The sequence below is a fragment of the Ascaphus truei genome, chromosome 3 (assembly GCF_040206685.1).
Source record: "Ascaphus truei isolate aAscTru1 chromosome 3, aAscTru1.hap1, whole genome shotgun sequence".
NCBI lineage: Eukaryota > Metazoa > Chordata > Amphibia > Anura > Ascaphidae > Ascaphus > Ascaphus truei.
In genome coordinates this window covers 54,741,347-54,766,766 of record NC_134485.1, presented here as the reverse complement: position 1 = coordinate 54,766,766, position 25,420 = coordinate 54,741,347, and the positions used below count along the sequence as shown (strand labels likewise).

Here is a 25,420-nt window from a genome sequence, read left to right as displayed (position 1 = left end):
TTAGTTGTGCTACTCTCTCTCACATTTCCATACCCACCCACACCATTTATATCCACTCCCACTCCACACACACCTTTTGTAAAGCACTGTATATACTGTGGGCTCTCCATTCATTTTCATTCACACTGATACACACACACACTCTTACATCACTTGCTTTCAGAAACCTTTTGACACCTCTAGCCATAAAACACATCCACACCGGGGGAAGGACCAGCACAGATAACATTCCAATAGACACTGTTGTTAAGTATACCTTTTGCTTGCTTCATTCATTGTAACATCGCCGGAAGAAGAGATCAGTGTATCTCGAAAGCTTGCACAAATAAAAGCATTTCGTTAGCCACAGAACGGTATCATCCATTTATTTTTTTTATATACAGTATATATATATATATATATGTGCAAAACAGAAAGTGAATCCCTGCGCTTCTCCCATAGGGATAGCAATCAATGGGGAATATATCTTAATATATAAAATCGAATGGTTAGTGAGGTTAGTGCTATCTGCGGTGAATCTGATTGGTCCTCAGCCTCTGGCCAATCAGATTGCTGTGTGTGACGTCACCCAACTGCACACACACACACACACACACGCACACGCACACGCACACGCACACGCACACCTCCCCGCTCCAACTCACCTCTCCCCCCTCCCGGCTCCACCTCTCCCCCCTCCCCAGCGGCATCACCTCTCCCCTCTCCCCAGCGGCATCACCTCTCCCCCCTCCCCAGCGGCATCACCTCTCCCCCCTCCCCAGCGGCATCACCTCTCCCCCCTCCCCAGCGGCATCACCTCTCCCCCCTCCCCAGCGGCATCACCTCTCCCCCCTCCCCGCTCCAAATCACCCCTCCCCGCTCCAAATCACCTCTCCCCCCTCCCGGCTCCAAATCACATTTCCCCCTCGCCAGCGGCATCACCTCTCCCCCCTCCCCAGCGGCATCACCTCTCCCCCCTCCCCAGCGGCATCACCTCTCCAAATCACCTCTCCCCCTCCCCGGTCCAAATCACCTCTCCCCCTCCCCGGTCCAAATCACCTCTCCCCCTCCCCGGTCCAAATCACCTCTCCCCCTCCCCGGTCCAAATCACCTCTCCCCCTCCCCGGTCCACTGCCCCCCCCCTCCTGTCCACCGCCCCCCCCCCTCCTGTCTACCGCCCCCCCCCCCTCCTGTCTACCGCCCCCCCCCCCCCTCCTGTCTACCGCCCCCCCCCCCCTCCTGTCTACCGCCCCCCCCCCTCCTGTCTACCGCCCCCCCCCCTCCTGTCTACCGCCCCCCCCCCTCCTGTCTACCGCCCCCCCCCCCTCCTGTCCACCGCCCCCCCCTCCTGTCCACCGCCCCCCCCTCCTGTCCACCGCCCCCCCCCTCCTGTCCACCGCCCCCCCCCTCCTGTCCACCGCCCCCCCTCCTGTCCACCTCCCCCCCCCTCCTGTCCACCTCCCCCCCCCTCCTGTCCACCTCCCCCCCTCCTGTCCACCTCCCCCCCCTCCTGTCCACCTCCACCCCCTCCTGTCCACCTCCACCCCCTCCTGTCCACCTCCACCCCCTCCTGTCCACCTCCACCCCCTCCTGTCCACCTCCACCCCCTCCTGTCCACCTCCACCCCCTCCTGTCCACCTCCACCCCCTCCTGTCCACCTCCCCCCCTCCTGTCCACCCCCCCCCCTCCTGTCCACCTCCACCCCCTCCTGTCCACCTCCACCCCCTCCTGTCCACCTCCACCCCCTCCTGTCCACCTCCACCCCCTCCTGTCCACCTCCACCCCTCCTGTCCACCTCCCCCCCTCCTGTCCACCTCCCCCCCTCTCCTGTCCACCTCCCCCCCTCTCCTGTCCACCTCCCCCCCTCTCCTGTCCACTGCCCCCCACCCTCCTGTCCTTTGCCCCCCACCCTCCTGTCCTTTGCCCCCCACCCTCCTGTCCTTTGCCCCCCACCCTCCTGTCCTTTGCCCCCCCCTCCTGTCCTTTGCCCCCCCCCCTCCTGTCCTTTGCCCCCCCCTCCTGTCCTTTGCCCCCCCCTCCTGTCCACCGCCCCCCCCCTCCTGTCCACCGTCCGTCCCTCCTGTCCACCGTCCGTCCCTCCTGTCCACCGTCCGTCCCTCCTGTCCACCGTCCGTCCCTCCTGTCCACCGTCCGTCCCTCCTGTCCACTGTCCGTCCCTCCTGTCCACTGTCCCCCCCCCCCCCTCCTGTCCACTGTCCGTCCCTCCTGTACACTGTCTGTCCCTCCTGTCCACTGTCCGTCCCCACCCTCCTGTCCACTGTCCGTCCCCACCCCCTTCTGTCCACTGTTCGTCCCCCCCCTCCTGTCCACTGTTCGTCCCTCCCCTCTGGGGAACACGGAGAAAGAGGGAGAGAGAAGGGAGCTGGAAATTTAACTCACGGCCAACGCCGGGTCTCTCTCCAACTCACCTCTCCCCCTCGGCGCTACAACTCACCTCTCTCCCTCGGCACTACAACTCACCTCTCTCCCTCCACGCCGACGCTCCAACTGGAACAGATGGCGGCGCCCGGAAGGACCCCCTTCCTCCCTTGCGCCGCCCAGTGAGAAGATGGCGGCGCCCGGAAGTACAGGTAGGTCGCGTGTGTCGCTCCCCCACTTCTCCCCCCCCTTTCCCCCCACCTTCAAGAGCACGCTCTCTACGGCTCAACATCCCCGAGGAGCAGGAGGAGGGCGGCAGGGACTTAATGCTGCCAGGTGAGGAAATGCAGGGGGAGGAATCCATGCCTTTGACGCCACCCCCCCCCCTCCCTTTGACGCCACCCCCCCCCCTCCCTTTGACGCCACCCCCCCCTCCCTTTGACGCCACCCCCCCCCCTCCCTTTGACGCCACCCCCCCCCTCCCTTTGACGCCACCCCCCCCCTCCCTTTGACGCCACCCCCCCCCCCTCCCTTTGACGCCACCCCCCCCTCCCTTTGACGCCACCCCCCCCCCTCCCTTTGACGCCACCCCCCCCCCCTCCCTTTGACGCCACCCCCCCCCCTCCCTTTGACGCCACCCCCCCCCCTCCCTTTGACGCCACCCCCCCCCTCCCTTTGACGCCACCCCCCCCCTCCCTTTGACGCCACCCCCCCCCCTCCCTTTGACGCACCCCCCCTCCCTTTGACGCACCCCCCCTCCCTTTGACGCCCCCCCCCCCTGCCTCCGGGCAACGCCGGGTATACACACACCTCTTCTCCCCCCGATCACACTCACCTCCCTCTCCGGCGCTGACTCCCCTCCCTGGCGCTCACTCCCCCTGCCTTTCACGCCCCCCCTCCCTGCCTCCGGCCAACGCCGGTTATACACACACACACACACACCTCCTACACCCCCATCACACTCACCTCCCCTCCCCGCCGCTGACTCACCTCCCCTCCCGACTCCCCTCCCCGGTGCTCCCCTCACCGGCGCTCCACTCACATCACCTCACACACACTGACTGACACACACAACTTACTGACACACGCACACTGACTGACTCACGCACACACACACACACTGACTCGCACACACACACACTGACTCACTCACGCACACACACACACACACTGACTCACTCACGCACACACACACACCGACTCACTCACGCACACACACACACTGACTCACTCACTCACACACACACACTGACTCACTCACTCACACACACACACACTGACTCACTCACGCACACACACACACTGACTCACTCACGCACACACACACACTGACTCACTCACGCACACGCACACACTGACTCACTCACGCACACACACACACTGACTCACTCACGCACACACACACACTGACTCACTCACGCACACACACACTGACTGACACACACACACACACACACACACACTGACTGACACACACACACCGACTGACACACACACACACACCCACTGACACACACACACACCGACTGACACACACACACACACACCGACTGACACACACACACACACCGACTGACACACTGACTGACGCGCGCACACACACCCCCACACACACACTGACTGACACACACACACCGACTGACACACACACACCGACTGACACACACACACCGACTGACACACACACACCGACTGACACACACACACCGACTGACACACACACCGACTGACACACACACACCGACTGACACACACACCGACTGACACACACACCGACTGACACACACACCGACTGACACACACACCGACTGACACACACACACACCGACTGACACACACACACACCGACTGACACACACACACACCGACTGACACACACACACCGACTGACACACTGACTGACGCGCGCACACACACCCCCACACACACACACACTCACTGCCACACGCACGCACACACTGACTGAGGCACACACACACGCACACACTGACTGTGTGTGCGTCAGTCAGTCTGTGTGTGTTTGTGTTTCTGCCTCAGACTCACTGGCGCGCGCGCACACAGTGACTGACGCACACACGCTGCATGAAGCTGTAAAGGAGGGAGGGGGGGACTGGATTTATGTGAATGGGGGACAAACAGAGAGAGGGGGAGGAGAGAGAGAGGAGCGGGAACATTACATCCCGGGCAACGCCGGGTCTCTCAGCTAGTATATATATATATATGTATGGTGTAAAAACCTATAAGAAAAAAGGAGACTTTTGGTATACATCCTTTGATCAAATAATGCCAAGCCTGCTAACCACGTCAAGGTAAGTCTCTTTAGCAGGTCCCTACGCTAAATGCATACTAGTGTTATGTGAAATAAGCCCAGAAGGGGTTAAAATATCAAAGCATATGCTTGTATAACCTAGTGCAATTAAAAACTGGTATATACCAGTACAGATACTCACATGTAAGTGAAGTGGAATAAGGGGACCTTGCTAGGAGATTATATACCTAGAAGAGGAGGGGCTGGCCTGCCACAAACTGCTCAATAAGCAGTTGCAGGTGATTGGCTAAATATATTCAATTACACCATAGTAGTTCCTTAGCAGGTCTAAAAATTAGGTAAATACAACCTTACTTGTTCAGATGAACAACAACACATGGCATATTACACTGTCATTATTTATTTAACAAACATAAAGCCAAAATGGAGAAGCTATGTGTGAAAAACTAAGTACACCGTTACTGCTTCCATAGGAATTAAGATGCTAAGTAGCTGCTTAGTAGCTGCTAATCAAATACCCTTGATTAATTGATCATCAGCAAGTGTGACCACCTCCATAAAAGCCGAGGTTTTAGCAGTTTGCTGGTCTGGAGCATTCAGGTGTGCCAAGGAGGAAAGACATCAGCAATGATCTTGGAGAAGCAATTGTTGCTGCCCATCAATCTGGGAAGGGTTATAAGGCCATTTCCAAACAATTTAAAGTCCATCATTCTACAGTGAGAAAGATTATTCAAAAGTGGAAAACATTCAAGACAATTGCCAATCTTCCCAGGAGTGGACGTCCCAGCAAATTCAACCCAAGGTCAGACCATGCAATGTTCAGAGAAATTGCAAAAAAAAACAAGAGTTACATTCCAGACTCCACAGGCCTCAAGTAGCATGTTAAATGTTAAAGTTCATGACAGTACAATTAGAAAAAGACTGAACAAGTCTGGTTTGTTTTGAAGGGTTGCCAGGAGAAAGCTTCTTCTCTCTAAAACGAACATGGCAGCACGGCATAGGTTTGCAAAGTTGCATCTGAACAAACCACAAGACTTCTGGAACAATGTCGTTTGGACAGACGAGACCAAAGTGGAGATGTTTGGCCATAATGCACAGTGCCACGTTTGGCGAAAACCAAACACAGCATATCAGCACAAACATCTCATACCAACTGTCAAGCACGGTGGAGGAGGGGTGATGATTTGGGCTTGTTTTGCAGCCACAGTACCTGGGAACCTTGCAGTCATTGAGTCGACCATGAACTCCTCTGTAAACCAAAGTATTCTAGAGTCAAATGTGAGGCCATCTGTTCGACAGCTAAAGCTTGGCCGAAATTCGGTCACGCAACAGGACAATGATCCAAGCACACCAGCAAATCTACAACAGAATGGCTGAAAAAGAAAAGAATCAAGGTGTTGCAATGGCCCAGTCAAAGTCCAGACCTCAACCCAATTAAAATGCTGTGGTGGGACCTTAAGAGAGCTGTGCATAAACAAATGCCCGCAAACCTCAATGAACTGAAGCAACGTTGTAAAGAAGAGTGGGCCAAAATTCCTCCACAACGATGTGAGACACTGCTAAAGTCATACAGAAAACGATTACTTCAAGTTATTGCTGCTAAAGGTAGTTCTACAAGCTATTGAATCATAAGGTGTACTTAGTTTTTCACACATGGCTTCACCATTTTAGCTTCATTTTTGTTAAATAAATCATGACGGTGTAATATGTCATGTGTTGTTGTTCATCTGAGGTTGTATTTACCTAATTTTTATGACCTGCTAAGGAACAGACGATTGTTATGTTCTGATATGTAAAACCATAGAATTCAACGAGGGTGTACTTTTTTTTTTTCACACTACTGTATATACACACATACATACATACATACATACATACACACAGGGCTTGACAAATGCACTCGTCCCCTCGCCTGGGCGAGTGCATTTTGCCCGCTGTCAAGTGCTTAGGGGCTTAGAACGCTAAAGGCAAAAAAGGAGGGCCGCTTGTCAGGAAAAAAACCCTTCCAAAAGCCCGTTCCCACAAGCCCCTATTGGACCGTGTTGTACCTTCCTCTCTAGTTTAATTTGCAAAACTGTTTATATCAAAAAATACTTTTGAGAGTTCCCCTGCAACATGAGATGCCACCTGGGGTCCATGTGAATCAGCTTTGAACTTGGTCTGGGGAAAGTACCTTCTCCATGACGATCGGAACGGAGCAGGTAGTGTCTTAAACTCTGTTTTTTGTATTTCAATTTTTTCTCCCTTCCCTGATAGATATATAGATATAGATATAGACATCTATATATCTATCTATCTTTTTTTTTTTGCAGCACATTGTTCCCGTTTGTGTACCTAGAGGAGTGGATAGGTATTTTCCATGTTGTGCTATCTTGTTGTCATTAGAGCTATACACGGTTTGTGATTGCTGTTCTATTTTTAGATCTTACTGCTCTTTAGTTACCATCCACTCCTTATATGATGTACAGTATGTATGTATTAAAATCAATAACCGTGATGCAGTCTGCATTTAATATCAAATAATAAATAGGGAAAAAAGACATACAGGAATAATATATTGACATACGTGTGTGTGTGTATGTGTGTGTGTGTGTGTGTGTGTGTGTGTGTGTTACAGATACACAGCAGCCAAAAGGTGGGGATGCAGTTAGTCTTCCACCCCACCACTGCTTTTTTCATAAAATTCAAGCTGCTCCTATGTTTTTTAGGCTTAGTCCATAGACATTGAAGCCGTGCGGAGGCACGCTGAGGCTGAGGGAAAGCGGTGCCGTCCGTGGGCATGTCTGGGGGGCGGGCAAGTGACGTCACGGAGCTGGTTCGCCCTCATTGGGCGAACCACTAACGTGACCGGCCCTGCGCTCCCGTGAGCGCCAAAACTAAAGATTTGTTAAGACACACGCTTCCGCAAGTGTGCGGAAGCGTGCGCGAGCCCCTGCTAAAGCCACTCTCATTGCGGCTGCAGGGGCTCACTGCCGAGCAGCAGCGTGCCTCAGCACGGGTCAGCGCCCAGGTGCTGACCATGCCCGAGGCCTTAGACTTTTGTCCACCCCAGCATCTTCAATGTTTGAAGTCCAAACACGCATTGCTCTTGAAACAGATGCAGTGGCATTCCAGATGCATCAAAAGATTCTCACGACATTCTCTAATCTCTTCATAGCGTCATTGAAAGAAATGGTGTCATCGACTGGAAGCGTTGTCATTCGCATAATCGCTGCGTTAAACTTTGGTAGTATAACCCACATCTTTACATCTGTCAGAAAATTGATACATATAATAACATTTTCTTGTATACAGCATTATTCCATCACGTTGTACCCACTCTGATTCTACAACGTCCTTTAATACTTTGTGTAGTAGAAAGACTCGGTTTTTTTTTTTGTGATCCTCTGAAAAGTTTATCCTCATTAGTACTCAATTTCTAAGGATGCGACTAGGGTGCGCACGTCCTCGAGACCGTGCGCGTGACGTAACACGCGCCTTTAGCTGCAGCGATTTGTGGCTTGGGTATCCGTGCCGGAGGCGTGGCCGTGATGTCGCGGAGCTGGTTTGCCCTCATTTGGCGAACCGCTCATGTGACCCAGCCGTCGCCCCGCAGAATCACTTTTGATTCATCGCGCTGGCGCATGCACGGTCTATTGTTGCGATCATTGCCTTGAGGCATTTTGATCATGCGGTCGCGGTAACCATGGATGTGGCCCAATGTATCTCAAATGGCTTTAATCAATTATTCAACTAAAGCTGCATCAAATACTGAAGCCTCCCTTTGCATTTGTTCCTGATCAGAGGATTCCCAACGCTCACCTTCCGACAATACCTTAATTTCTGACACTTCAGATGAAGAATCTCTTCTCTTGTCGAGATCTTGTGAGATTGTTTACTTGCCTGTATAACAACTGATTCTAGACTTTGTAACACTATCTTTCATCCATGAGAGAAACATCTGCATTTTATTGACGACGTATTTATGGTGTGGCAGGGTGATGTGGTTTAATTGTTAAACTTTGGCACAGATATCAATTTTGCACATGGGACCATTGGTTTCACATGTACTTACGATCACACTAGGGTCAACTTCCTAGCTACCACAATCAGATTAGTGGATGGTACATTAGAGTCCAACATGTTCTCTAAAAGGTACAGACCGTAATAATCTATTACACTTTTCTATCTTTCATCCACATGGAACCACCACTGGCCTACCATATAGCCAGTTTCTGCGGGCTAAGAGCATCATTAGTACTCCAACTAAGGTTGTAGATAGCCTAGACAATATGCAGAATTCTTAGCAAGAGGCTACCCCAAAGAATTACTAAGGAGCCAGCGCAACAAGGCAGAGATGTGGCCCGCTACTACATCTGTGGCACTCCCCAGTAAGACGTTTTCAGTCCCTTTTGTCTCCACGTACAATACGAATAGTGGACGTATAAAAAACATAATTAAGCGTCATTGGCCTCTTTTATGTAGTGACCCAACTTTGGCTCCCATTTTTTACGAACCACCATTATTTTCTTATAAAAGGGGCAGGAATCTATGTGACCGCTTAGTAAAAGCGGATATAGGGGGGGGTGGGACCTAGACAGATGTTTCTGGGAACACCTAAATTAGGAAGCTACAGATGCTTCGGCTGTAGCCAGTGTAATAGTATTCAGGAAGGCTCCGTATTTCTACATCCACTCACGGGTCAGAGGTTTCAGATTAAGGACTTCTACACATGTTTATCGAGACATGTCATTTATTTGATTAAATGCCCTTGTGGCATGGGGTATGTGGGGGAGACTACACAGTTGGTAAAGGATCGGATTAGACAGCACAAGGCTGCCATCCGGAGATGTGATCCAGAAGCACCCGTGGCCAATCACTTCACACTAGCTGGGCATAATGCTAGCCAGCTAAGGTACCAGGTCATTGATGGCATGAGGACGAGTCGCCGTGGTGGAGATACACAAAGGTTGCTACTCCAGAAGGAATCTAGATGGATCAGGCTCCTAGGTACCATGGCCCCAAGGGGAATGAATAAGGAACTAGATCTGAGCTGTTACTTTTAATATATACTGTTGTATTCTGTTCACTGTTGATCCTTTGATCCATAGATAGCGCCGCTACCCGGCCACCTCTATGAAGAGCTTCAGTTCACCTGGTACAGTATTGCCCCTCTTGATGAGGGATGTGGCTGGTCAAGTATGGGTCACTAGTGGCAGTCTTGGTGGAATGATCCATCCTTTACACACGGTAGTCTTGCTCCACCTCTACTCCTTGCCCAACAATACCCCTTCATCCCCTATTCTGTATAGGGTAGTACCCTCTCAGTACCATGGTAATATCCTTTGTTACAGTGTATATATATGTATTATTAGATTATATGTTTCCAAGTTTCACACTCTTATTAACTTTTATTTTATTTCTTATCTTTATTGATATTTTATTATAGGTAACACTATTGAGCTACATGTTTGATTACATCACCCTGTGCACATTGGACATTGATTCTGGGCTGAACCAGTATGCTGCCTGATGGAAGTGCTCATCATCTGCTCACTAAGCTCACACAGTTGAAGAAGGGACCCCTCGGCAGCTTTTGCTACTACAACAGCAGCCTCTGTGATGTGGACTGCCGTTTTTCATTATGCGCATGTGCGCGCACACACCCGTGCGCTCCCATGGACATCCGATGTGCCTACACAGAAGGACTCCTTCATTAGCTGAAGTGCACAGGCGCCAGCCTTGGACGGCCGTTCCCAGCAGGAGTTCTCTAGTATACACCACTGACTGCGGTATGTGACTGCGCATGCGCACACTATGGAGTGAAGCCGGAGGGTATTCCAGCCTATCAGATACATGCACAGTGTCCAGCATACGACGTGAAGGGGTTCAGCTGCTCCTGATTATGATTGGTTACCTACACAGCTGCTGTTATTAGACTAAGTACACCACCAATGATGATGTCACCCCTCCCCTTTATCTACTGCCTTATTCAGTCCCAGTCAGCAGTCACCCTTGCAGCAGGAGAGGAGCAGTGCTTGTGATTGTGCTAGACGTCTTATACACTGTGGTCTGATTTAACACTTGTTATATTCTCTCTATTTTGCTATATCATATTCATATTCTTAGATTGATTACTTAGAGGTGCTTTGTGTGCTTAATCTGCTAGGGTTGCTGTCTCATTGTGTTGGGGCATTGGGGTAAGGGAAGTACCTCTGTGTCCCCTTTGGGGTCCTGAGGGAACGGGCCTGCGGAAGGGGTTTGTCCCCGAAACGTTGCCCCCCTGCTTATCCCCGTTTTTCGTATTCTATGTTTGTTTGGAGTATGTATTTTAGACGCTTTTGTGTTGGTCACATCGCTCCGTGTATTTGACTTGTGTTGATATTAAATACCTTTTTGGATTTGGCAATTACCTACTCTTTAGATTTACTCTATTAGTCAGTGAGTGCTGGAACTATTATTACTGCTTTGTAATTATTTAGGAGGAATTGGGTCCTTCTTTTTGTTCCTTTAATTTGCACCCTGCAACCTGCGTTAGATTATCTAATTTTGAGTGCTGTCTATCACTTGTTGTTCTCTTTTTATCTGCATTTGGTCCTTGGATTAAGCTGTAGCAGATGTCAAGCAATCCTCACATCATTTCTTTCCAACGCCATTTTGACAGGCTGCACAGGTTTTCCCTTTTCTGGCATGCTCTCTCTTTTGGTGTAAGGATTCCACCGCCACATTAGTTCCCAGACTGTCCTCCGGGAGGTACCATCATAACACAGGATCAGCAGATCTCATATGCTCTCTCTTTACTGACTACCACACTAGCACTCATGCAGAAAGTTTTAGAAAGCTAGCCCGTGGCTATGTTACCCCTATATTAAGTTCTCAGCCTCCACTACACAAACAGAGACAGCATCATAGCCTAAGCAGATTTAAATATCTTCCAGCTGTGTTCTCCGTGTCTTCTCACACACTCATCCGGTCTAATGCACTTACCAGATATTGGCGTAGTGTTGTATTTATCTTTAAGACTGAAAAGAGTAGGAGCTCCAGAACAGAGCATTGCGGGATACCGCAGGTGGCATCCAAGAGGTTGGAATTAGTGCCTGAGATACAAACGTGTGTATCTACCTGATAGGTAGGAGTGAAACCAGTTTAAAGTGTGTTCCCCTATTCTAGAGCACTGGAGGATTATTAGGCTGACAAGTTACGGCCACGCTAAACATGTATTTCATTTAACCTGCTGCCGGTTAAATAAGGCTAATTAAGTCCCTTATTTTGCTGACTCAACGAATAAATAGCATCTACCATGATAAATACACCCAACAGGGATAGCATTTTGAATTACATAGAACAAGTAAACTTGGGTTTCAAGGCTATATATTACGTCTTGTAAATATATGCAGTACTGAAGGCTGAAACCAACACAGCTATGCACAAATGTTGTCCCAATGCCCATCACGTGGTGCAACAGCATCTAGTTTACTTTTTGCCGAACAAAAGATGTATGCTAGCCCCTTCTCAACTCAAATGAACCAGTTTGCCACTGTCGTCAATAGGCAGTGAAATGGTTAGTCATGTTCTTTGCACATAAGATGTCAAGCCTGTGCTCCCAAAATCACGTGAACAACACAAAATACAGGAGGGATTTGTATTATTGGTCCACTATCAGGCAGACAAAACAGGTCTCCCTCTAGAGCAGACAGCGAGGGGATCTGTCCTGTCAGGTGTCACTGGTTTGGAGCTCGTCTATTGGAATTCAGCATCTCACACACCTTATTTGCAGTATGAATAGATTGTTTTTTTTTTTTAAATAATGTGTATACTATTTCCGTCCAAAACCCATAAATCCCATTCATATGTGTCCCTGGAGCGTGACAGTTATCACTGGCAGAGGCCTAATGATAATAATAATACGACTCAGGCAGGATTTGCTGCCTCCTCCGTGGAACAAGGAACTCAGTCTGAGATCGGGCCCCAAATCTTCCTCATGTATCCAAGCACAGGACACCGGGCGGCCGCGGCGCTCAGCCCCCCGCACCCTCCTCCCACTCACCAACGCCGTGCTCCCCCCCAGCACCCTCCTTCAACTCACCACAGCCGTGTTACCCCCCCTCCCTTACGGGGAGATAAGCTGTCAGACACTTAGAAGAACCGTTCCGGGGACAAGCTGACACCCACCTCGGTCCTCGGTTCAGCATCAACTGCTGCTATGCTCTCCCTCGGGTGGAACGTCGGACTGCGCGGCCATTGTTGTGTCACGGGCGACGTGGGCACCGACGCACCACGTGACCGCAATCTGCGCCACTCCATTGGTAGGTTCACCGGCCTAGGGAGAGGCGGGGCTACCAAGGCAGCGCGAGGGGCACAACAACACAGGTTGTTAGTGACGCTGTAACTATGCGGGTAACCCGTGGATACGGGGCGGGGCCTCGGGATCGGGTAGTGGCGGGAGCTGGCAGTGCCTTTCACACGCTGGCAGTGCGCAGAATATTAGCTAGTGGTTGGTTTACAAATCTTTGTAGTTCCCTTGGGCACCGGTTCTAAGGGACAAGAGAGGAAGTAGTAAGGCAGCCGGGCACTCAACCCTTTAGTTTTGTACCCAGGGTTGCCACCTTCGACTGACGGCCAACCCGGAGATGTTTTTTTTTTAAATGACACTGTTGCCATGACAACGGGGCGCCATGCAACGTCAAGTTGCCATGACAACGTGGCACGCATCACGTCATGACATGTGGCATCTCATTGTCATGGCAACGGGAATCACGTAATGATGTTACGTCACGTGACGTTCCCGTTGGCATGGCAACGCAGCGCCATTTTACGCCACGCAGCCTTATTGACAGTAGTTGTAGGGGGAGATGCCGAAGACATTGCTGTTGCAGGTACGGTTGCTGCGTTAATGGTATATGGAATTGTATATTAGCTTATGTCATTTCTATTATTTATAACCAACGCTGATGACAATCTCACAAAACTTCAAGTTTGTGGAAAGCATCTTGAATCACTAGTGGCGGTAGCAGCAGCAGCAGCAGCAGCAGCTGCAGCAGCAGCAGCAGCAGCAGCAATACATTGCCACAAGTTGCATACACACACATATACATTGTGTGTGTATATATATATATATATATATATATATATATATATATATATATATATATATATATATATCTTTTTTCAGCACGTTTATGCACTGTTATTATATTGATATTGGTTGTGTTTAAATAGAATTTAATAGGTTACACTATTTAAAGATGTATACACTTTTTATAATTCATACACTTTACACGAATCATCTTTTGATGTAACTATAGTTTTATTATTTCATTATTTATCACAGTACTGTTTTTTGGCGCTACAATTTTTTGTTTATATATATATATACACACACACACACATTATATATATATATATATATATATATATATATATATAAACAAAAAATTGTAGCGCCAAAAAACAGTACTGTGATAAATAATGAAATAATAAAACTATAGTTACATCAAAAGATGATTCGTGTAAAGTGTATGAATTATAAAAAGTGTATACATCTTTAAATAGTGTAACCTATTAAATTCTATTTAAACACAACCAATATCAATATAATAACAGTGCATAAACGTGCTGAAAAAAGAAACAGAAAAAATTATTAAAATAAGTCCAACCAGTCCTTCAATAATTAGTCCATAATGATAGGTATTCAATGTAGATAAAGGGGTCTTGGACTGCTCTCACACGGGGTAAACCAACTCCACAGATATCTAAAAACAGAAAAAGAGAGAGAGCGCACGCCCCATAGCATAATACTGCATGAAATTTATTAAAAATGGGGGTGGGGGGTAAGGGGGTAGGAATCGCACTCACAAGATTAAAATATATAAAAAGCAGTTTGTGAATTTATCACCACCATCCGGTTCTGGATACTGGAACACGTCTCCGTGGACTCCTTCAGGACTGCCAGACACGATCACCAGGAACCAGGTGTACAGGCTCCGTTCGCTATCTGTATATTGTCCAGATTCCAGCTCTCGCTTCCAATGGCCGCCGATGGTATTCCCGCGCTTGGTATGGGCTCCTGCGCGTGCGCGGCGTCATCGTGACGTAATCGCGCTATCAGTTCCCTGACGCGTTTCGTCACCTGAAAAAGTCGCGCGTCAGGGAGCCCATACCAAGCGCGGGAATAACATCGGCGGCCATTGGAAGCGAGAGCTGGAATCTGGACAATATACAGATAGCGAACGGAGCCCTGTACACCTGGTTCCTGGTGATCGTGTCTGGCAGTCCTGAAGGAGTCCACGGAGACGTGTTCCAGTATCCAGAACCGGATGGTGGTGATAAATTCACAAACTTTTTATATATTTTAATCTTGTGAGTGCGATTCCTACCCCCCTACCCCCTACCCCCTTCCCCCATTTTTAATAAATTTCATTCAGTATTATGCTATGGGGCGTGCGCTCTCTCTCTTTTTCTGTTTTTATATATATATATATACACACACACACACACACACACACACACACACACATATACACACACACACACACACATATATACACACACACACACAATATAAATATATATTTATATACATCCCAGTGCACCTTAGTAATAAATAAACAGACTTGAAGCAGGGGAACAGGCACTTGAAGCAGGGGCCCGAGCAGCAGGAGAAGGAGGAGCCAGAGAGGACGGAGTGACAGTGTGATTCAGTGAGCACTGAGCAGCGTGGCATCGCAATGCAGGGCAGGACAGGAACCGGTGAGTGACCTGTAGCTGGCTGTAGTGGAGACAAAGAAAGTCGAGGAGGACTTGACTTCCGAATTGGGGGTACTTGGGAGCGCTCGTGTGTGTGTGCGCGCGCAGCACGCTCCACCACAGCCATCCAATCCTCTGCCGCCTGGCTCCTGTCATTGACGTCAGCGCACCACTGCTCACTGCCGTCCTGACCACCCGCCCACCCGGAGATTTCAGGGACAAACACGTAGCCCGGAGAAAGGGATGCCAAACCCGAAGTCTCCGGGTGAAACACGGAGAGGTGGCAACCCCGCTTGTACCTTGTGATATCCAATTATGATTGCACATTGATATTGTTCTTGTCTTATACTACATGTCAGTTACATACTGATCGCAGTGGCTTAAAAAACAAACAAAAAAAACCCAGTGTTACTTAAGCATTTTAGGCTGAGATTATAGTGAGGGCGCGCACGTGGGAGCGCATGGCATTGCACACACCTGTCGCCCGAGCGACGGGTGAACTCAGCCTCCAGCGTCACCAGGCTGGTTCGACCTCATTGGCTGAACCACCGCGACAAAAAGCAAAATAACTTGTCTTTACAAAAAAAGTTGTGTGTGCCGAGCACACGCGTTTTAAGTGAAACTTCTTTGTCTTTTGTCACAGAAATTGTATTTGTGATGGGGATGTTTTTAATTAAAATAAAAACACAATTTCAGTTAGAAAACACAAAAGTGTGACTAAGGCTGCGTCCATACTCTAGCCTCGCATGCTGAGGCATGCTCACACTGTGCCTCGCCAGCAGGAGCTTTTGCCTGGCCAGCGAGGCAGTGAGAGCGCTTGCAAGGCGGGAGGCGGTACCTTGGGCCACTCCCTCTCCCCCCCCCCCGAGCAGCAACTCACCCCGCTGGCAGGCAATCTCTCCCCCGTCCATATCTTTCCCCCTGCTCCACTCACCTCGTCTTCATTGGCTGCTTTGGCGTCACATGAGCGGACTCAGCGCTCAAACTAAAATCCGACTGTCGAGTGAAAGTCAGCACGTTTCAGCACGCCTGCGGAAGCGTGCGCGAGCCCCTACTAAAGCCGCTCTCATTGCGGCTTCAGGAGCTCACTGACAAGTGTGAGCGCCAGCTCAGCGGCTAAGCGCTGATCATGCCCGTGGCCTTAGAAGCTGTTTTAGCTATTGCCACTAATATATTTATACTAACTGAATTCCCCGTGTGACTGTGTGTGTGACTGGGTTGTGTGTGTGTGTGTGTGTGTGTGTGTGTGTGTGTGTGTGTGTGTGTGTGTGTGTGTGTGTGTGTGTGTGTGTGTGTGTGTGTGTGTGTGTGTGTGTGTGTGTGTGTGGCTGGGTGTGGCTGGGTGGGTGTGTGTGGCTGGGTGGGTGTGTGTGTCACTGTGTGTGTGACTTTGTGTCTGTTTCAGCACCGGGATCTCGGGGAACGCGGCTCTCTCCCTGCCCGTAGTTCCTGGATTTTCTTCTCCCCCTCAGTCCGTCCTCTTGGTGGCGCGCATGCGCAGAGGTCCGCGGCCATGCACAAAGGTCCGCAGCCATGCTCAGGGGCTCGGGGTGCGCATCCGCAGAGGCCCCGGCCATGCGCAGAGACCTGCGGCCAAGCACAGTAGCTAATGGGCATTAGTGCGCATGCGTCCTGGAAGACGGGGTAGCGCAAGTGTACTTGGAGGTGGACAAGGGCGGTACTGCGCATGCGTGGTGGGGCCGTGCGCGATAGGCGCATGTGCACGCGTGATGGGCACACGTCCATTAGTAGCATGACGTCACCGTTTGTTACGGTTTTTCGTTAGAAGGGAATACATTTTCCCATGAAAACACTAGGAGCCAGCAAAGAAGTTTCACCTAAAAAACTGCCGCGCGATCGCTCTTCATTGCTAGTGCAGTCGCGTGCACTATGGGTGGCCTCATAGGGTAGAAGTATGTTGTTCTCGCCACGCGCATGTGCGCCGTCGCAAGCACTATAATCTCAGCCTCAGTCGTTTTCCCGACATACAACAGCCAACAAGGGCATTTCATCATATACAGCTCAACCCCGTTATAACGCTGTGCTTCGGGTCCAAAGAATCACCTCGCGTTAGAAATAATGTACAATTGTATGTACAATAAAGTATTTAAGATACCAATAATCGTGTTGTAAAGTATTCATAACTATCAAAATTGGGAGCCACGCTTGCATCGCATTATAAACAGATTCGCATTGTAACGGATCGCGTTATAACGGGGTTGTATGTCTTTATTTGTATATCTTTATTTATATAGCGCCATTAATGTACATAGCGCTTCACAGGGGTTGAGCTGTACTTAACATGTGTGGACCTACATGTGATTCTATGATTAACCCTGATGTCTTTTTCCTGTACGTGGATGGCAAAATGTATCCCCTGTGCAAATATTACAAACCAAGCAAATAAAACAACTAAAATTGCCTGGTTTGCCGGAGCTTAAAAAATGTGGAGTGGAATTAAAAGGTTTTATCATCTGGTTTAATCAGGGTGTCAGCTAAATTCCTACCCATTTAAATGCTATTATAGGTGATTCCCAAAGTGTTTCATCGCTTTCCTGCAACTTTTTCAAGGGATACAAACAATGTATCAATTAGGACACCACTATGGGATTGAACATATTTTGCCATATGTATGTACCATAGGGAGTACAGTACAGTACTGAGGACAGTGTCCAGGTCAACAGCCACAGCCCTGTACAGGATAAAGGAATACAGTACCACCGCAGGTAAGTTAAATAAAAAAAGGTGTATTGAAGTCAACATCACCCAACGTTTCCGTCCTACAGAGGTTTCAGACCTTCAATGTAGGGTACTGTTGAATTTTTACAGCAACATAAACCTTTATAAACATTATCCAATTAAGTATCATAGTAATAGTTATTTGTATAAAGCGGCGGCAATTATGTTCATCTTAGTATTTTTGTGAGTTGTTTTGTCTGTATGTGTGTGTATAATTAGATCTGAGTGTACCTCACACAACGAGCGTTGTGACCTGTAAGCAGCCATAGATCATACAGCTCTTCTATACAGTTTGTTTAATGGCTGTGTGGCCAGGTGTCACGGTAGACCAGGTCTCAACAACACAATAATACCAGGATTCTGGACTGAGCAGTACAAGGAGGGTAAAATAAATTGTAATTTATTTCCTTTTAAGACAAACACACAATACTTCACAATTACACTGGATAAACACTTACTGGGATGGGGAAACGAAATAAAATGTCCACGGAACGAAACAAAGTCTCTGAACACCCCTGCACGCCTGCAAGTGGGTGCGCAATTTGAGCCATGCGACAATCCTTGGCTAGGGGCGCAACTTGCCACCCCTATATCTTCGCCGAACGGAAGAATTTCGTAATGTCCTTACAGGATTCGTTCAGGAATCCTTAGCTCAAACGAATTCTGGAAAAGGGGTACGATCCTTGGTTACGATGTTGTTAACCCCTCACACTCCGGAACCGCTGACGCTGGAACTTGGACGTTTGTTGGTAAAATCTCAGATGAATTTGACTGGGATTGCGCTGCAGGCATCTTTAAAGTTGAGCATGCGCGGAGGACACGCGGCGGCCATTACAGGCATACGCAGTAGCATAGAGAGCGGCGGTCATTACAGTTCAGCCGGGGAACTACAATCCCCAGCAGCCCTAGTGGCTGCTATTCAGATGGGGAGATATAGCCAATAGGGTTGCAGTATTTCCGAGGTCTGAGATGGATACATTTGGCGCTTCAGAGACCACGCCAGTCTGAGCTGGGACAAGGAGAGGGTAGGGTGTGTGTGCAGGTTGTCTGTGACCCCATGCACTAGGCCAGAGACCCCCTTAGGCCCCAGCTAGGCCCTGACTCCCCTAAGCTTGTGGTTGGTGCAGGGACAGGCCCATTAGATAGGGACACTGCCATGTTTGAGGGACACAGTCAGTACGTGGTGGCGAACTGGCAATCCGGTGGTCTGGGACCAGATCACCCCACAGATAAGAGACTCATGGTGGGATCCTCCTGCTGAACACCACCCCACACGGAGGTGGATTAATCGCTGACGATGACGGCGTGGGACCGGATGGCTCCCCCTTGTCTTCAGTCGGCACTACTGGGTGCTGGAGTACCCGGCAAGTATCACCCCTACACCTACAAGTGCACCAACTTTAACACGCCGTTGTGGGCAGTGCTGTCACACACACTTTGGGTGGGTTGACTCTTGTGGACACCAGGGTGGTTGGGTGCCCAGGGGCACCTCAGTACTTTGGGGATATTTCATCCGGGTGTGGACATTGTGTTGGAGGGCACTGTGGGGTTACGGCCGTGCGTGGCCTAATTGGTGTGGGTGGTATATTGTTATCCCTTTTCATATGCAAGCAGTAAACTGTTATCTATATCATTGTGTGTGTTATTGCATTGGGTCCTGTGACGGGGTTATCCAACATAGTAGGATCCCGCACAGGTGGAGGCGCTGTCACCAGACAGATCAGGCACACCCCAGACTCCCAGCAGCGGAGGTTCAGGCCTCCTGTGAGCCACAGGTAACGCACCACACACACAGTAGCTGCTATTTATCCCATAGGGTGGGGGAAACTGTGCTACAGCTGCTTGGAGTATTTTGGCAGTGCCGCTGCAATATCTGTGAGCCCTAACAATTTGTGTAATGTGCATACGCGTATTGTCGCAAAGATCATAACATGTTGTGACGTTTGGAAAAATTAGTTTAGCAGTATCAAACAGTAATGCAAAAAATATCACCTCACTTTTTTTTCCATTGCAGAGCAAATAAAGTCCTAAGTAATCAATACAGGGCTTTTGCAAATGGGTAAGGGGGAGCAGTGAGGTAGAGAGGGGCTAATGGTGGTAGGTTATGGCCTCTGGTGGCATAATGGGGGAGGGCTTCTGTAGACCTGCTAATCTTTGCAGTTTTGCAGTGCGACCGTGTTTACAATAACCACACGATTTCCAATTATTATAGTATTTTTACCATCATCTTGCTGTTCCCCACACATTTATGGACCAATAGCCGATATTCACTAAGCACAGACGAGGTGAATCTAGTGTTAACTGCCACTGGTCCGAATGCCAGTTAACATCGGATAAGGGTGCAATATTCTGCATTGGCGAGTAGTGAATCAACCCCAATATTCTGCTCCCATAGGCTATTGAATCCTCTTTGACTGGAGACTGCAGTCATTCAGCTTCGTGGTTGCCATTTTTATGCAACAACGAGGGAGGAGGAATTAATAGGTTAGTATGAAAATGCTCAATGTGTTACTGGGAAAGTGGGAAGCGAGTGAGGTCAATTGAGGAGAACAGAGTGGGGAATAAGTGGAAGATGGTAAAGCAGCATTCTGCCCCCCAAAATTCATAACATAAACTGATTAATGACATATTGTGGTTATATATTCTTGCTTTTACTTTTTTTTTTAAGTGTGTTTTTTTTGTGCTAAATTTGTACCTGTTTATTATTTCACTGACATCTGTTGTTAACATGCTATTTTGTAGTAAATGTAAAATGGCAAAACCTTTGCAAAAATTCACAAACACGGTATATTTGAGATATTTGTGGCTGGTGAAAATGCTGCACAGACTTCAGTGAAAACATGCACATACGAATAAGAGGTACTGTAGGTTAATTCAGGGATTGTAAAGCAGCATGGAAAGTACTGCATGTGTGAGTGAGTGTCACTTATCCTGGATTTGGGAAGGTTGTTATCTTCACTGGGAAGATTTGAGGGTCAACACCAGACAATCTCTGCAGAGAAGGGTAATAAAGAGGGCCTGTTATTCTCTGACAAGATCTATTCTGTTTGCTCAGCAAGGCCTGGCTACTCTCCCTCTTCTTTGTTCCTAAATGGTGTAGTATATTAAAGGTGCAGATCTGCATAAACTAAACTGATGAACCTTTCATTTCACTTTCTCATCCTGATCTGATCGCTCACTGCAATTTTGTAAGCTTTTGGTGGCAAAATGCATCTGAAAATATTACTATTTTTAGGGCGCCAGCTTAATGGTGTAAATAAATATTTTGCTCTGCTTTGACATGTGTACAGTGTATGTCATGAATTAGCTCTGCAATAAAGTGGATGCTTAGTACATCACAACATTATGTACATGACATCAGATAATCGCAATGCTATTCTGAACCGCCCACTTCTTTTTACTAGGGAATTAAAAAAAATACTATTCTATCCAGTGATTAACAAAGTAATAAAACAATGTCTGATGCCGTTTACTAAATATTAAAAAGTGGTAAGTAATAAAGTAGCAGTGCTTTGGTTGTTGGGGAATACAAGTACCGGTAGCAGTCTCCAGCACCCCTAGCACTATCACACTTCTACCACTACAGTATGGCAGTGGATATTCAGAGTTGAGTGCAAATAGCCGCACTCAACTGAGAATAGCCGTGCGACTATTTGCTCTCAACTCTGTATATCCACTGCCCTACAGAGTATGTATGCTCTGAACCTTCACCTTTTTACTTCTTGATAAAAGTCCACTCTTCCCACAAAAAAGTCCTGAAAAACCACTTGTTAATAGCAGATTTTACATCTGGCGATGTGTATTTTGTAAAGCAAAAAAAAAAAACAAGTATATTTAGTGATAATTAAGTTAGACAGTATGTTTAAATGTAAACAAATCCAATTGTTATGCAATGCCCTGAACGCGAACAACAATACTCTCATGTGGCTGATGCCTGATCCCTTGGAGCCCTGTCTATGTACTGGTCAAGTCAGTGTGCAGGGGAGGGATGTTTCCTGGAAATACCCTGGGATCATTGATTGGGCTTCTCTCCAGCTGAACTCCCCCCAGCCCTGTGTGTGCTGCTGAACGCGAGGCTCTGCTGAGCTCACACAGCAGTGAGCAGCATTCCAAGTGCTGCAGTCTCAGGCCGGGCTATTAGCGAGGACTCCGGGATCAAGTTACAGCTTCCCCATCCTAACGGAGGATGAGGTTACTGAGCAGGCTCTGCATTATCCTCCTGGCTTCCCCTCTTATAATAGCCACCATAGCTGAAGGTCGCACATGTAAGTACAGTATCGATGTCTTTGTTTCAGACTTTCTCACTTTTGCTTTGGATACTTTTGATTTGCAAAACTGGCAACACATTGCATCACAGTTACATTACCGTCAGCGCATTGTTTGCCTGGGGAAAATAACAAGGCATCTGCAGAGTAAACTAAGAAGGAGCAATGCACATGCAAAATAGAATCCAGTAGGTTTCATCTAATTATATTATGTTCTTTACAGCAACATCGAACGAATACATAACATCCAGTATATTATAATATGAATGTGATTATAGGTTTATTTTGTTTTAGAATAAATTAGACCGTATTATTTGTATCTTTTGTGAGGATTTTAATCCATATGCTGTACGTGAATAATGAGATCTAAATGAATCTCCTGCAGAGAGTTTAGCCTGTGGCCTGTAAACCTTGTCAGTGATCAGGAGCTTACATGCTCAGTGTTTACCTCATTTAATGTTGCCATGCTGTTGTTTATTACTCGTGTTGCTTTGTAGATGTTCCATAATTATTACCATTAAGGCTGGGCAACTCCAGTCCTCTAGGTCCACCAACAGGTCAGGGTTTCAGGATATCCCTACTTCAGTCGAAGACAGAGCCACCTGCAGAGAGATCCTGAAAACCTGACCTGTTGGTGGACCTTGAGGATTGGAGTTGTCCACCCCTGCTTACAGTATTCTTATAATTATCTCCCACAAATCTTGTACATCGTGTAATATTTATAGATGCAGATCTTTCTAGCCCAGACGGCCTTTGTTTATTGTGTAATCCTAATTATACTGTATATCTCACTGCTAATCTTCAGTAGCTTTACACTTTGAGTAGCAGCAGAGACACACACACACTTACAGTGGCAGAACTGAGGTGTCTTGCAGAGCTCAACTGTAGTGCTCCCCAGCTTGTGTGTATATTTAACTTTGACATTTTGCCAGGTTCTGTCAAAAATACAAATTTGCAACGTCATTTCATGTCCATACTCACCCAGAAGCAACATTGTTCTCCCAGGCAAATATTTTTGGGGTTTATTTACCTGCAACCGGAGCAACTTTTAAACAAGAGCATTGCAGTTACACTCTCCTGAACACCCCTGGAGCCACTTAGTAAGAAGACGTACTCGATTCGTGAATAAGTAAGAAGACGTTCACGATAAGTGAATCTTGGAAAGTGTGAATTATTTCCTCCCATAGATAAATATATTTGAAATGATAGGCAATCGTTAAAAATTAAAGAGAATGCGTTATTTGCAAATTAAATCCATTACTAAGTAGTAATTTATGCAATAGGACCCAAGAGCCTTTTAACATACTTATATAAAGCTTATCTCACTGTTGCCAAAGGCCTGAGAATAACAGTTTAGAGGAAGTGGATAAACAGTACCTAAATAATTCAGCTTTGACTAGCACTTGTTTGTTCAATTAAATGTTAATACTGTATGCTTCTTTACGAATCTTTAAAAGTCTTTCATTAATGTGCGCAATGTACTTGTTAAAAAATAAAAGTACAAGAGAGAAGCATATTCCAAAGAAAAAGGAGTGCTAGAACAAGAGGTAATTCCCTGAAGCTGGAGGTTGTCGGGCTAAGGCTATGGCCCTGGTCCCAGTGTGTTCGACGGAGCACCTCCCGGCGCTCTTCCCCCTCCAGCCGAGCTTTCTGATGAACTTCAGATCACTCGCGACTGGGGTGTGTGGTGGGGGCATGAACATGACATCATGCGGCTGATTCGCCTCATTGGCTGAACCGCCACCGTGACGTGGCCATCGCTTGGCCGCTGCACCAAAAGAGAACATTCTTGTCTTTTGGCAGAGGCGGGAATGCATCGCGCATTGTGCAGGCGCGCGCAGGCAGCAAGATTTGCTCTGCCGGTTTCCTCCGTCTGTCCCAGGTGCTTCCTGATCACGTGCCCAGCGTGCTTACGCTAGGGGAGTATTCTGATCCTGAACGATGGATGGAGCTGATTTCTCCTTTGGTTAGAAACACAACCCTACGCGTTTCACCATAGGCTTCCTCGGGCATACCCCTGAGGAAGCCTATGGTGAAATGCATAGGGTTGTGTTCACGTGTGGATGGCTGATGTGCGTTTCGCGTAAGAAACGCTTTCTCAAGGCTGTAATGAGAGCGCAGGGTCAGCATTTTTCAGTTTTCAAGTGAAAACATATCCCACCAGAGGGTTCGAGCTTTATTATTCGAACTTTATTATTCTTTTCACCACATTTTTTTGGTTTTTATATCTTCACAATATTTATGTGTTATATACTATACGTGCACTTTAATTAATTAATTTTAAGAGTGTTGTATTCACTTCACTGAATTTACAGTGATCACCTATTAAGTTTTTTGCGCCGTTTTCACTTTTCACCAGTAATCAACACTGACAGGGCAGCATCTAGCCTCGCATTGCGAGCAGTTTCCAGACCTCACGTTCGCACTAAACTTACTTGAGCAGGAGTAACGGTGTTCACTCTTCTTACAGTAGGTGAGGACTAGTTTGTTTGAGACGGAACCTCTGCTCTGCACGGTGGAGTCTATTCCTTAATATGGACACGGGCATACACATTGCCACACCGATGCACTGCAGTTGGTATGTATGAGTAGTCACCATTCCCAACAGAGAAGTGTTGTATAGCGGTTCATCCAAGGTTCCCCTGCTGTACCATAGTAGTCGCTCAGTACCTAGCGGTAGAGCCCATTCCTTAATATGGGCATAGACATACTCACGAGCCACACCGCAATTCTGGTACTTGTACGCTATTAATCCATCGTTTAGTCACCACCATGCAGTATAGCTGAATGAAAGGACTCTTGGTACTAGTGGTAGCTATACAGGCATTGGCAGTCTCTGCACACTCATACACTTACACGCCATCTACCGGTACACTGTCGGTATTTGTACAGTGTGGTGCCCTCACAAGGTATTATTGTGGTACTTATCTGAGGGCACATATACACTGTAGCCTTGTGTCGCACAGCCAATAGTGGCTACTCCATCTTCACAGGGGGGCCACGTCTCTTCACCTTCTTGTCCTTATCCCTGCTGTTTCAGAAATACCTAATGAGGGCAAGCTGC

The 25,420-nt window shown here is 47.9% G+C and overlaps 2 protein-coding genes across 13 annotated transcripts in view; one reads left to right on the top strand and one right to left on the bottom strand.

The window, feature by feature from the left end:
- Window positions 1–12,921, bottom strand: part of ARL13B (ARF like GTPase 13B) — a 66,764-nt gene extending 53,843 nt beyond the window's left edge. For 3 of the 8 annotated variants that reach the window (XM_075594027.1, XM_075594028.1, XM_075594029.1), the window contains exon 1: window positions 12,693–12,908. The gene's annotated coding sequence lies outside the window, so the exon portion shown is untranslated. Of the gene's footprint in view, window positions 1–256; window positions 307–12,692 lie in introns of those variants that run through there. The other 5 variants (XR_012800400.1, XM_075594023.1, XM_075594024.1 and 2 more) reach the window with 4 other exon arrangements.
- Window positions 12,922–13,352: 431 nt separating this feature from the next.
- The window catches only part of PROS1 (protein S), a 60,263-nt gene continuing 48,195 nt past the window's right edge, over window positions 13,353–25,420 (top strand). For 2 of the 5 annotated variants that reach the window (XM_075594018.1, XM_075594017.1), the window contains exon 1: window positions 13,353–13,482. In XM_075594018.1, coding sequence (XP_075450133.1) covers window positions 13,368–13,482 — 115 coding nt within the window. In that variant the 5' untranslated portion in view covers window positions 13,353–13,367. Of the gene's footprint in view, window positions 13,483–17,969; window positions 18,079–22,127; window positions 22,357–25,420 lie in introns of those variants that run through there. The other 3 variants (XM_075594019.1, XM_075594021.1, XM_075594020.1) reach the window with 3 other exon arrangements.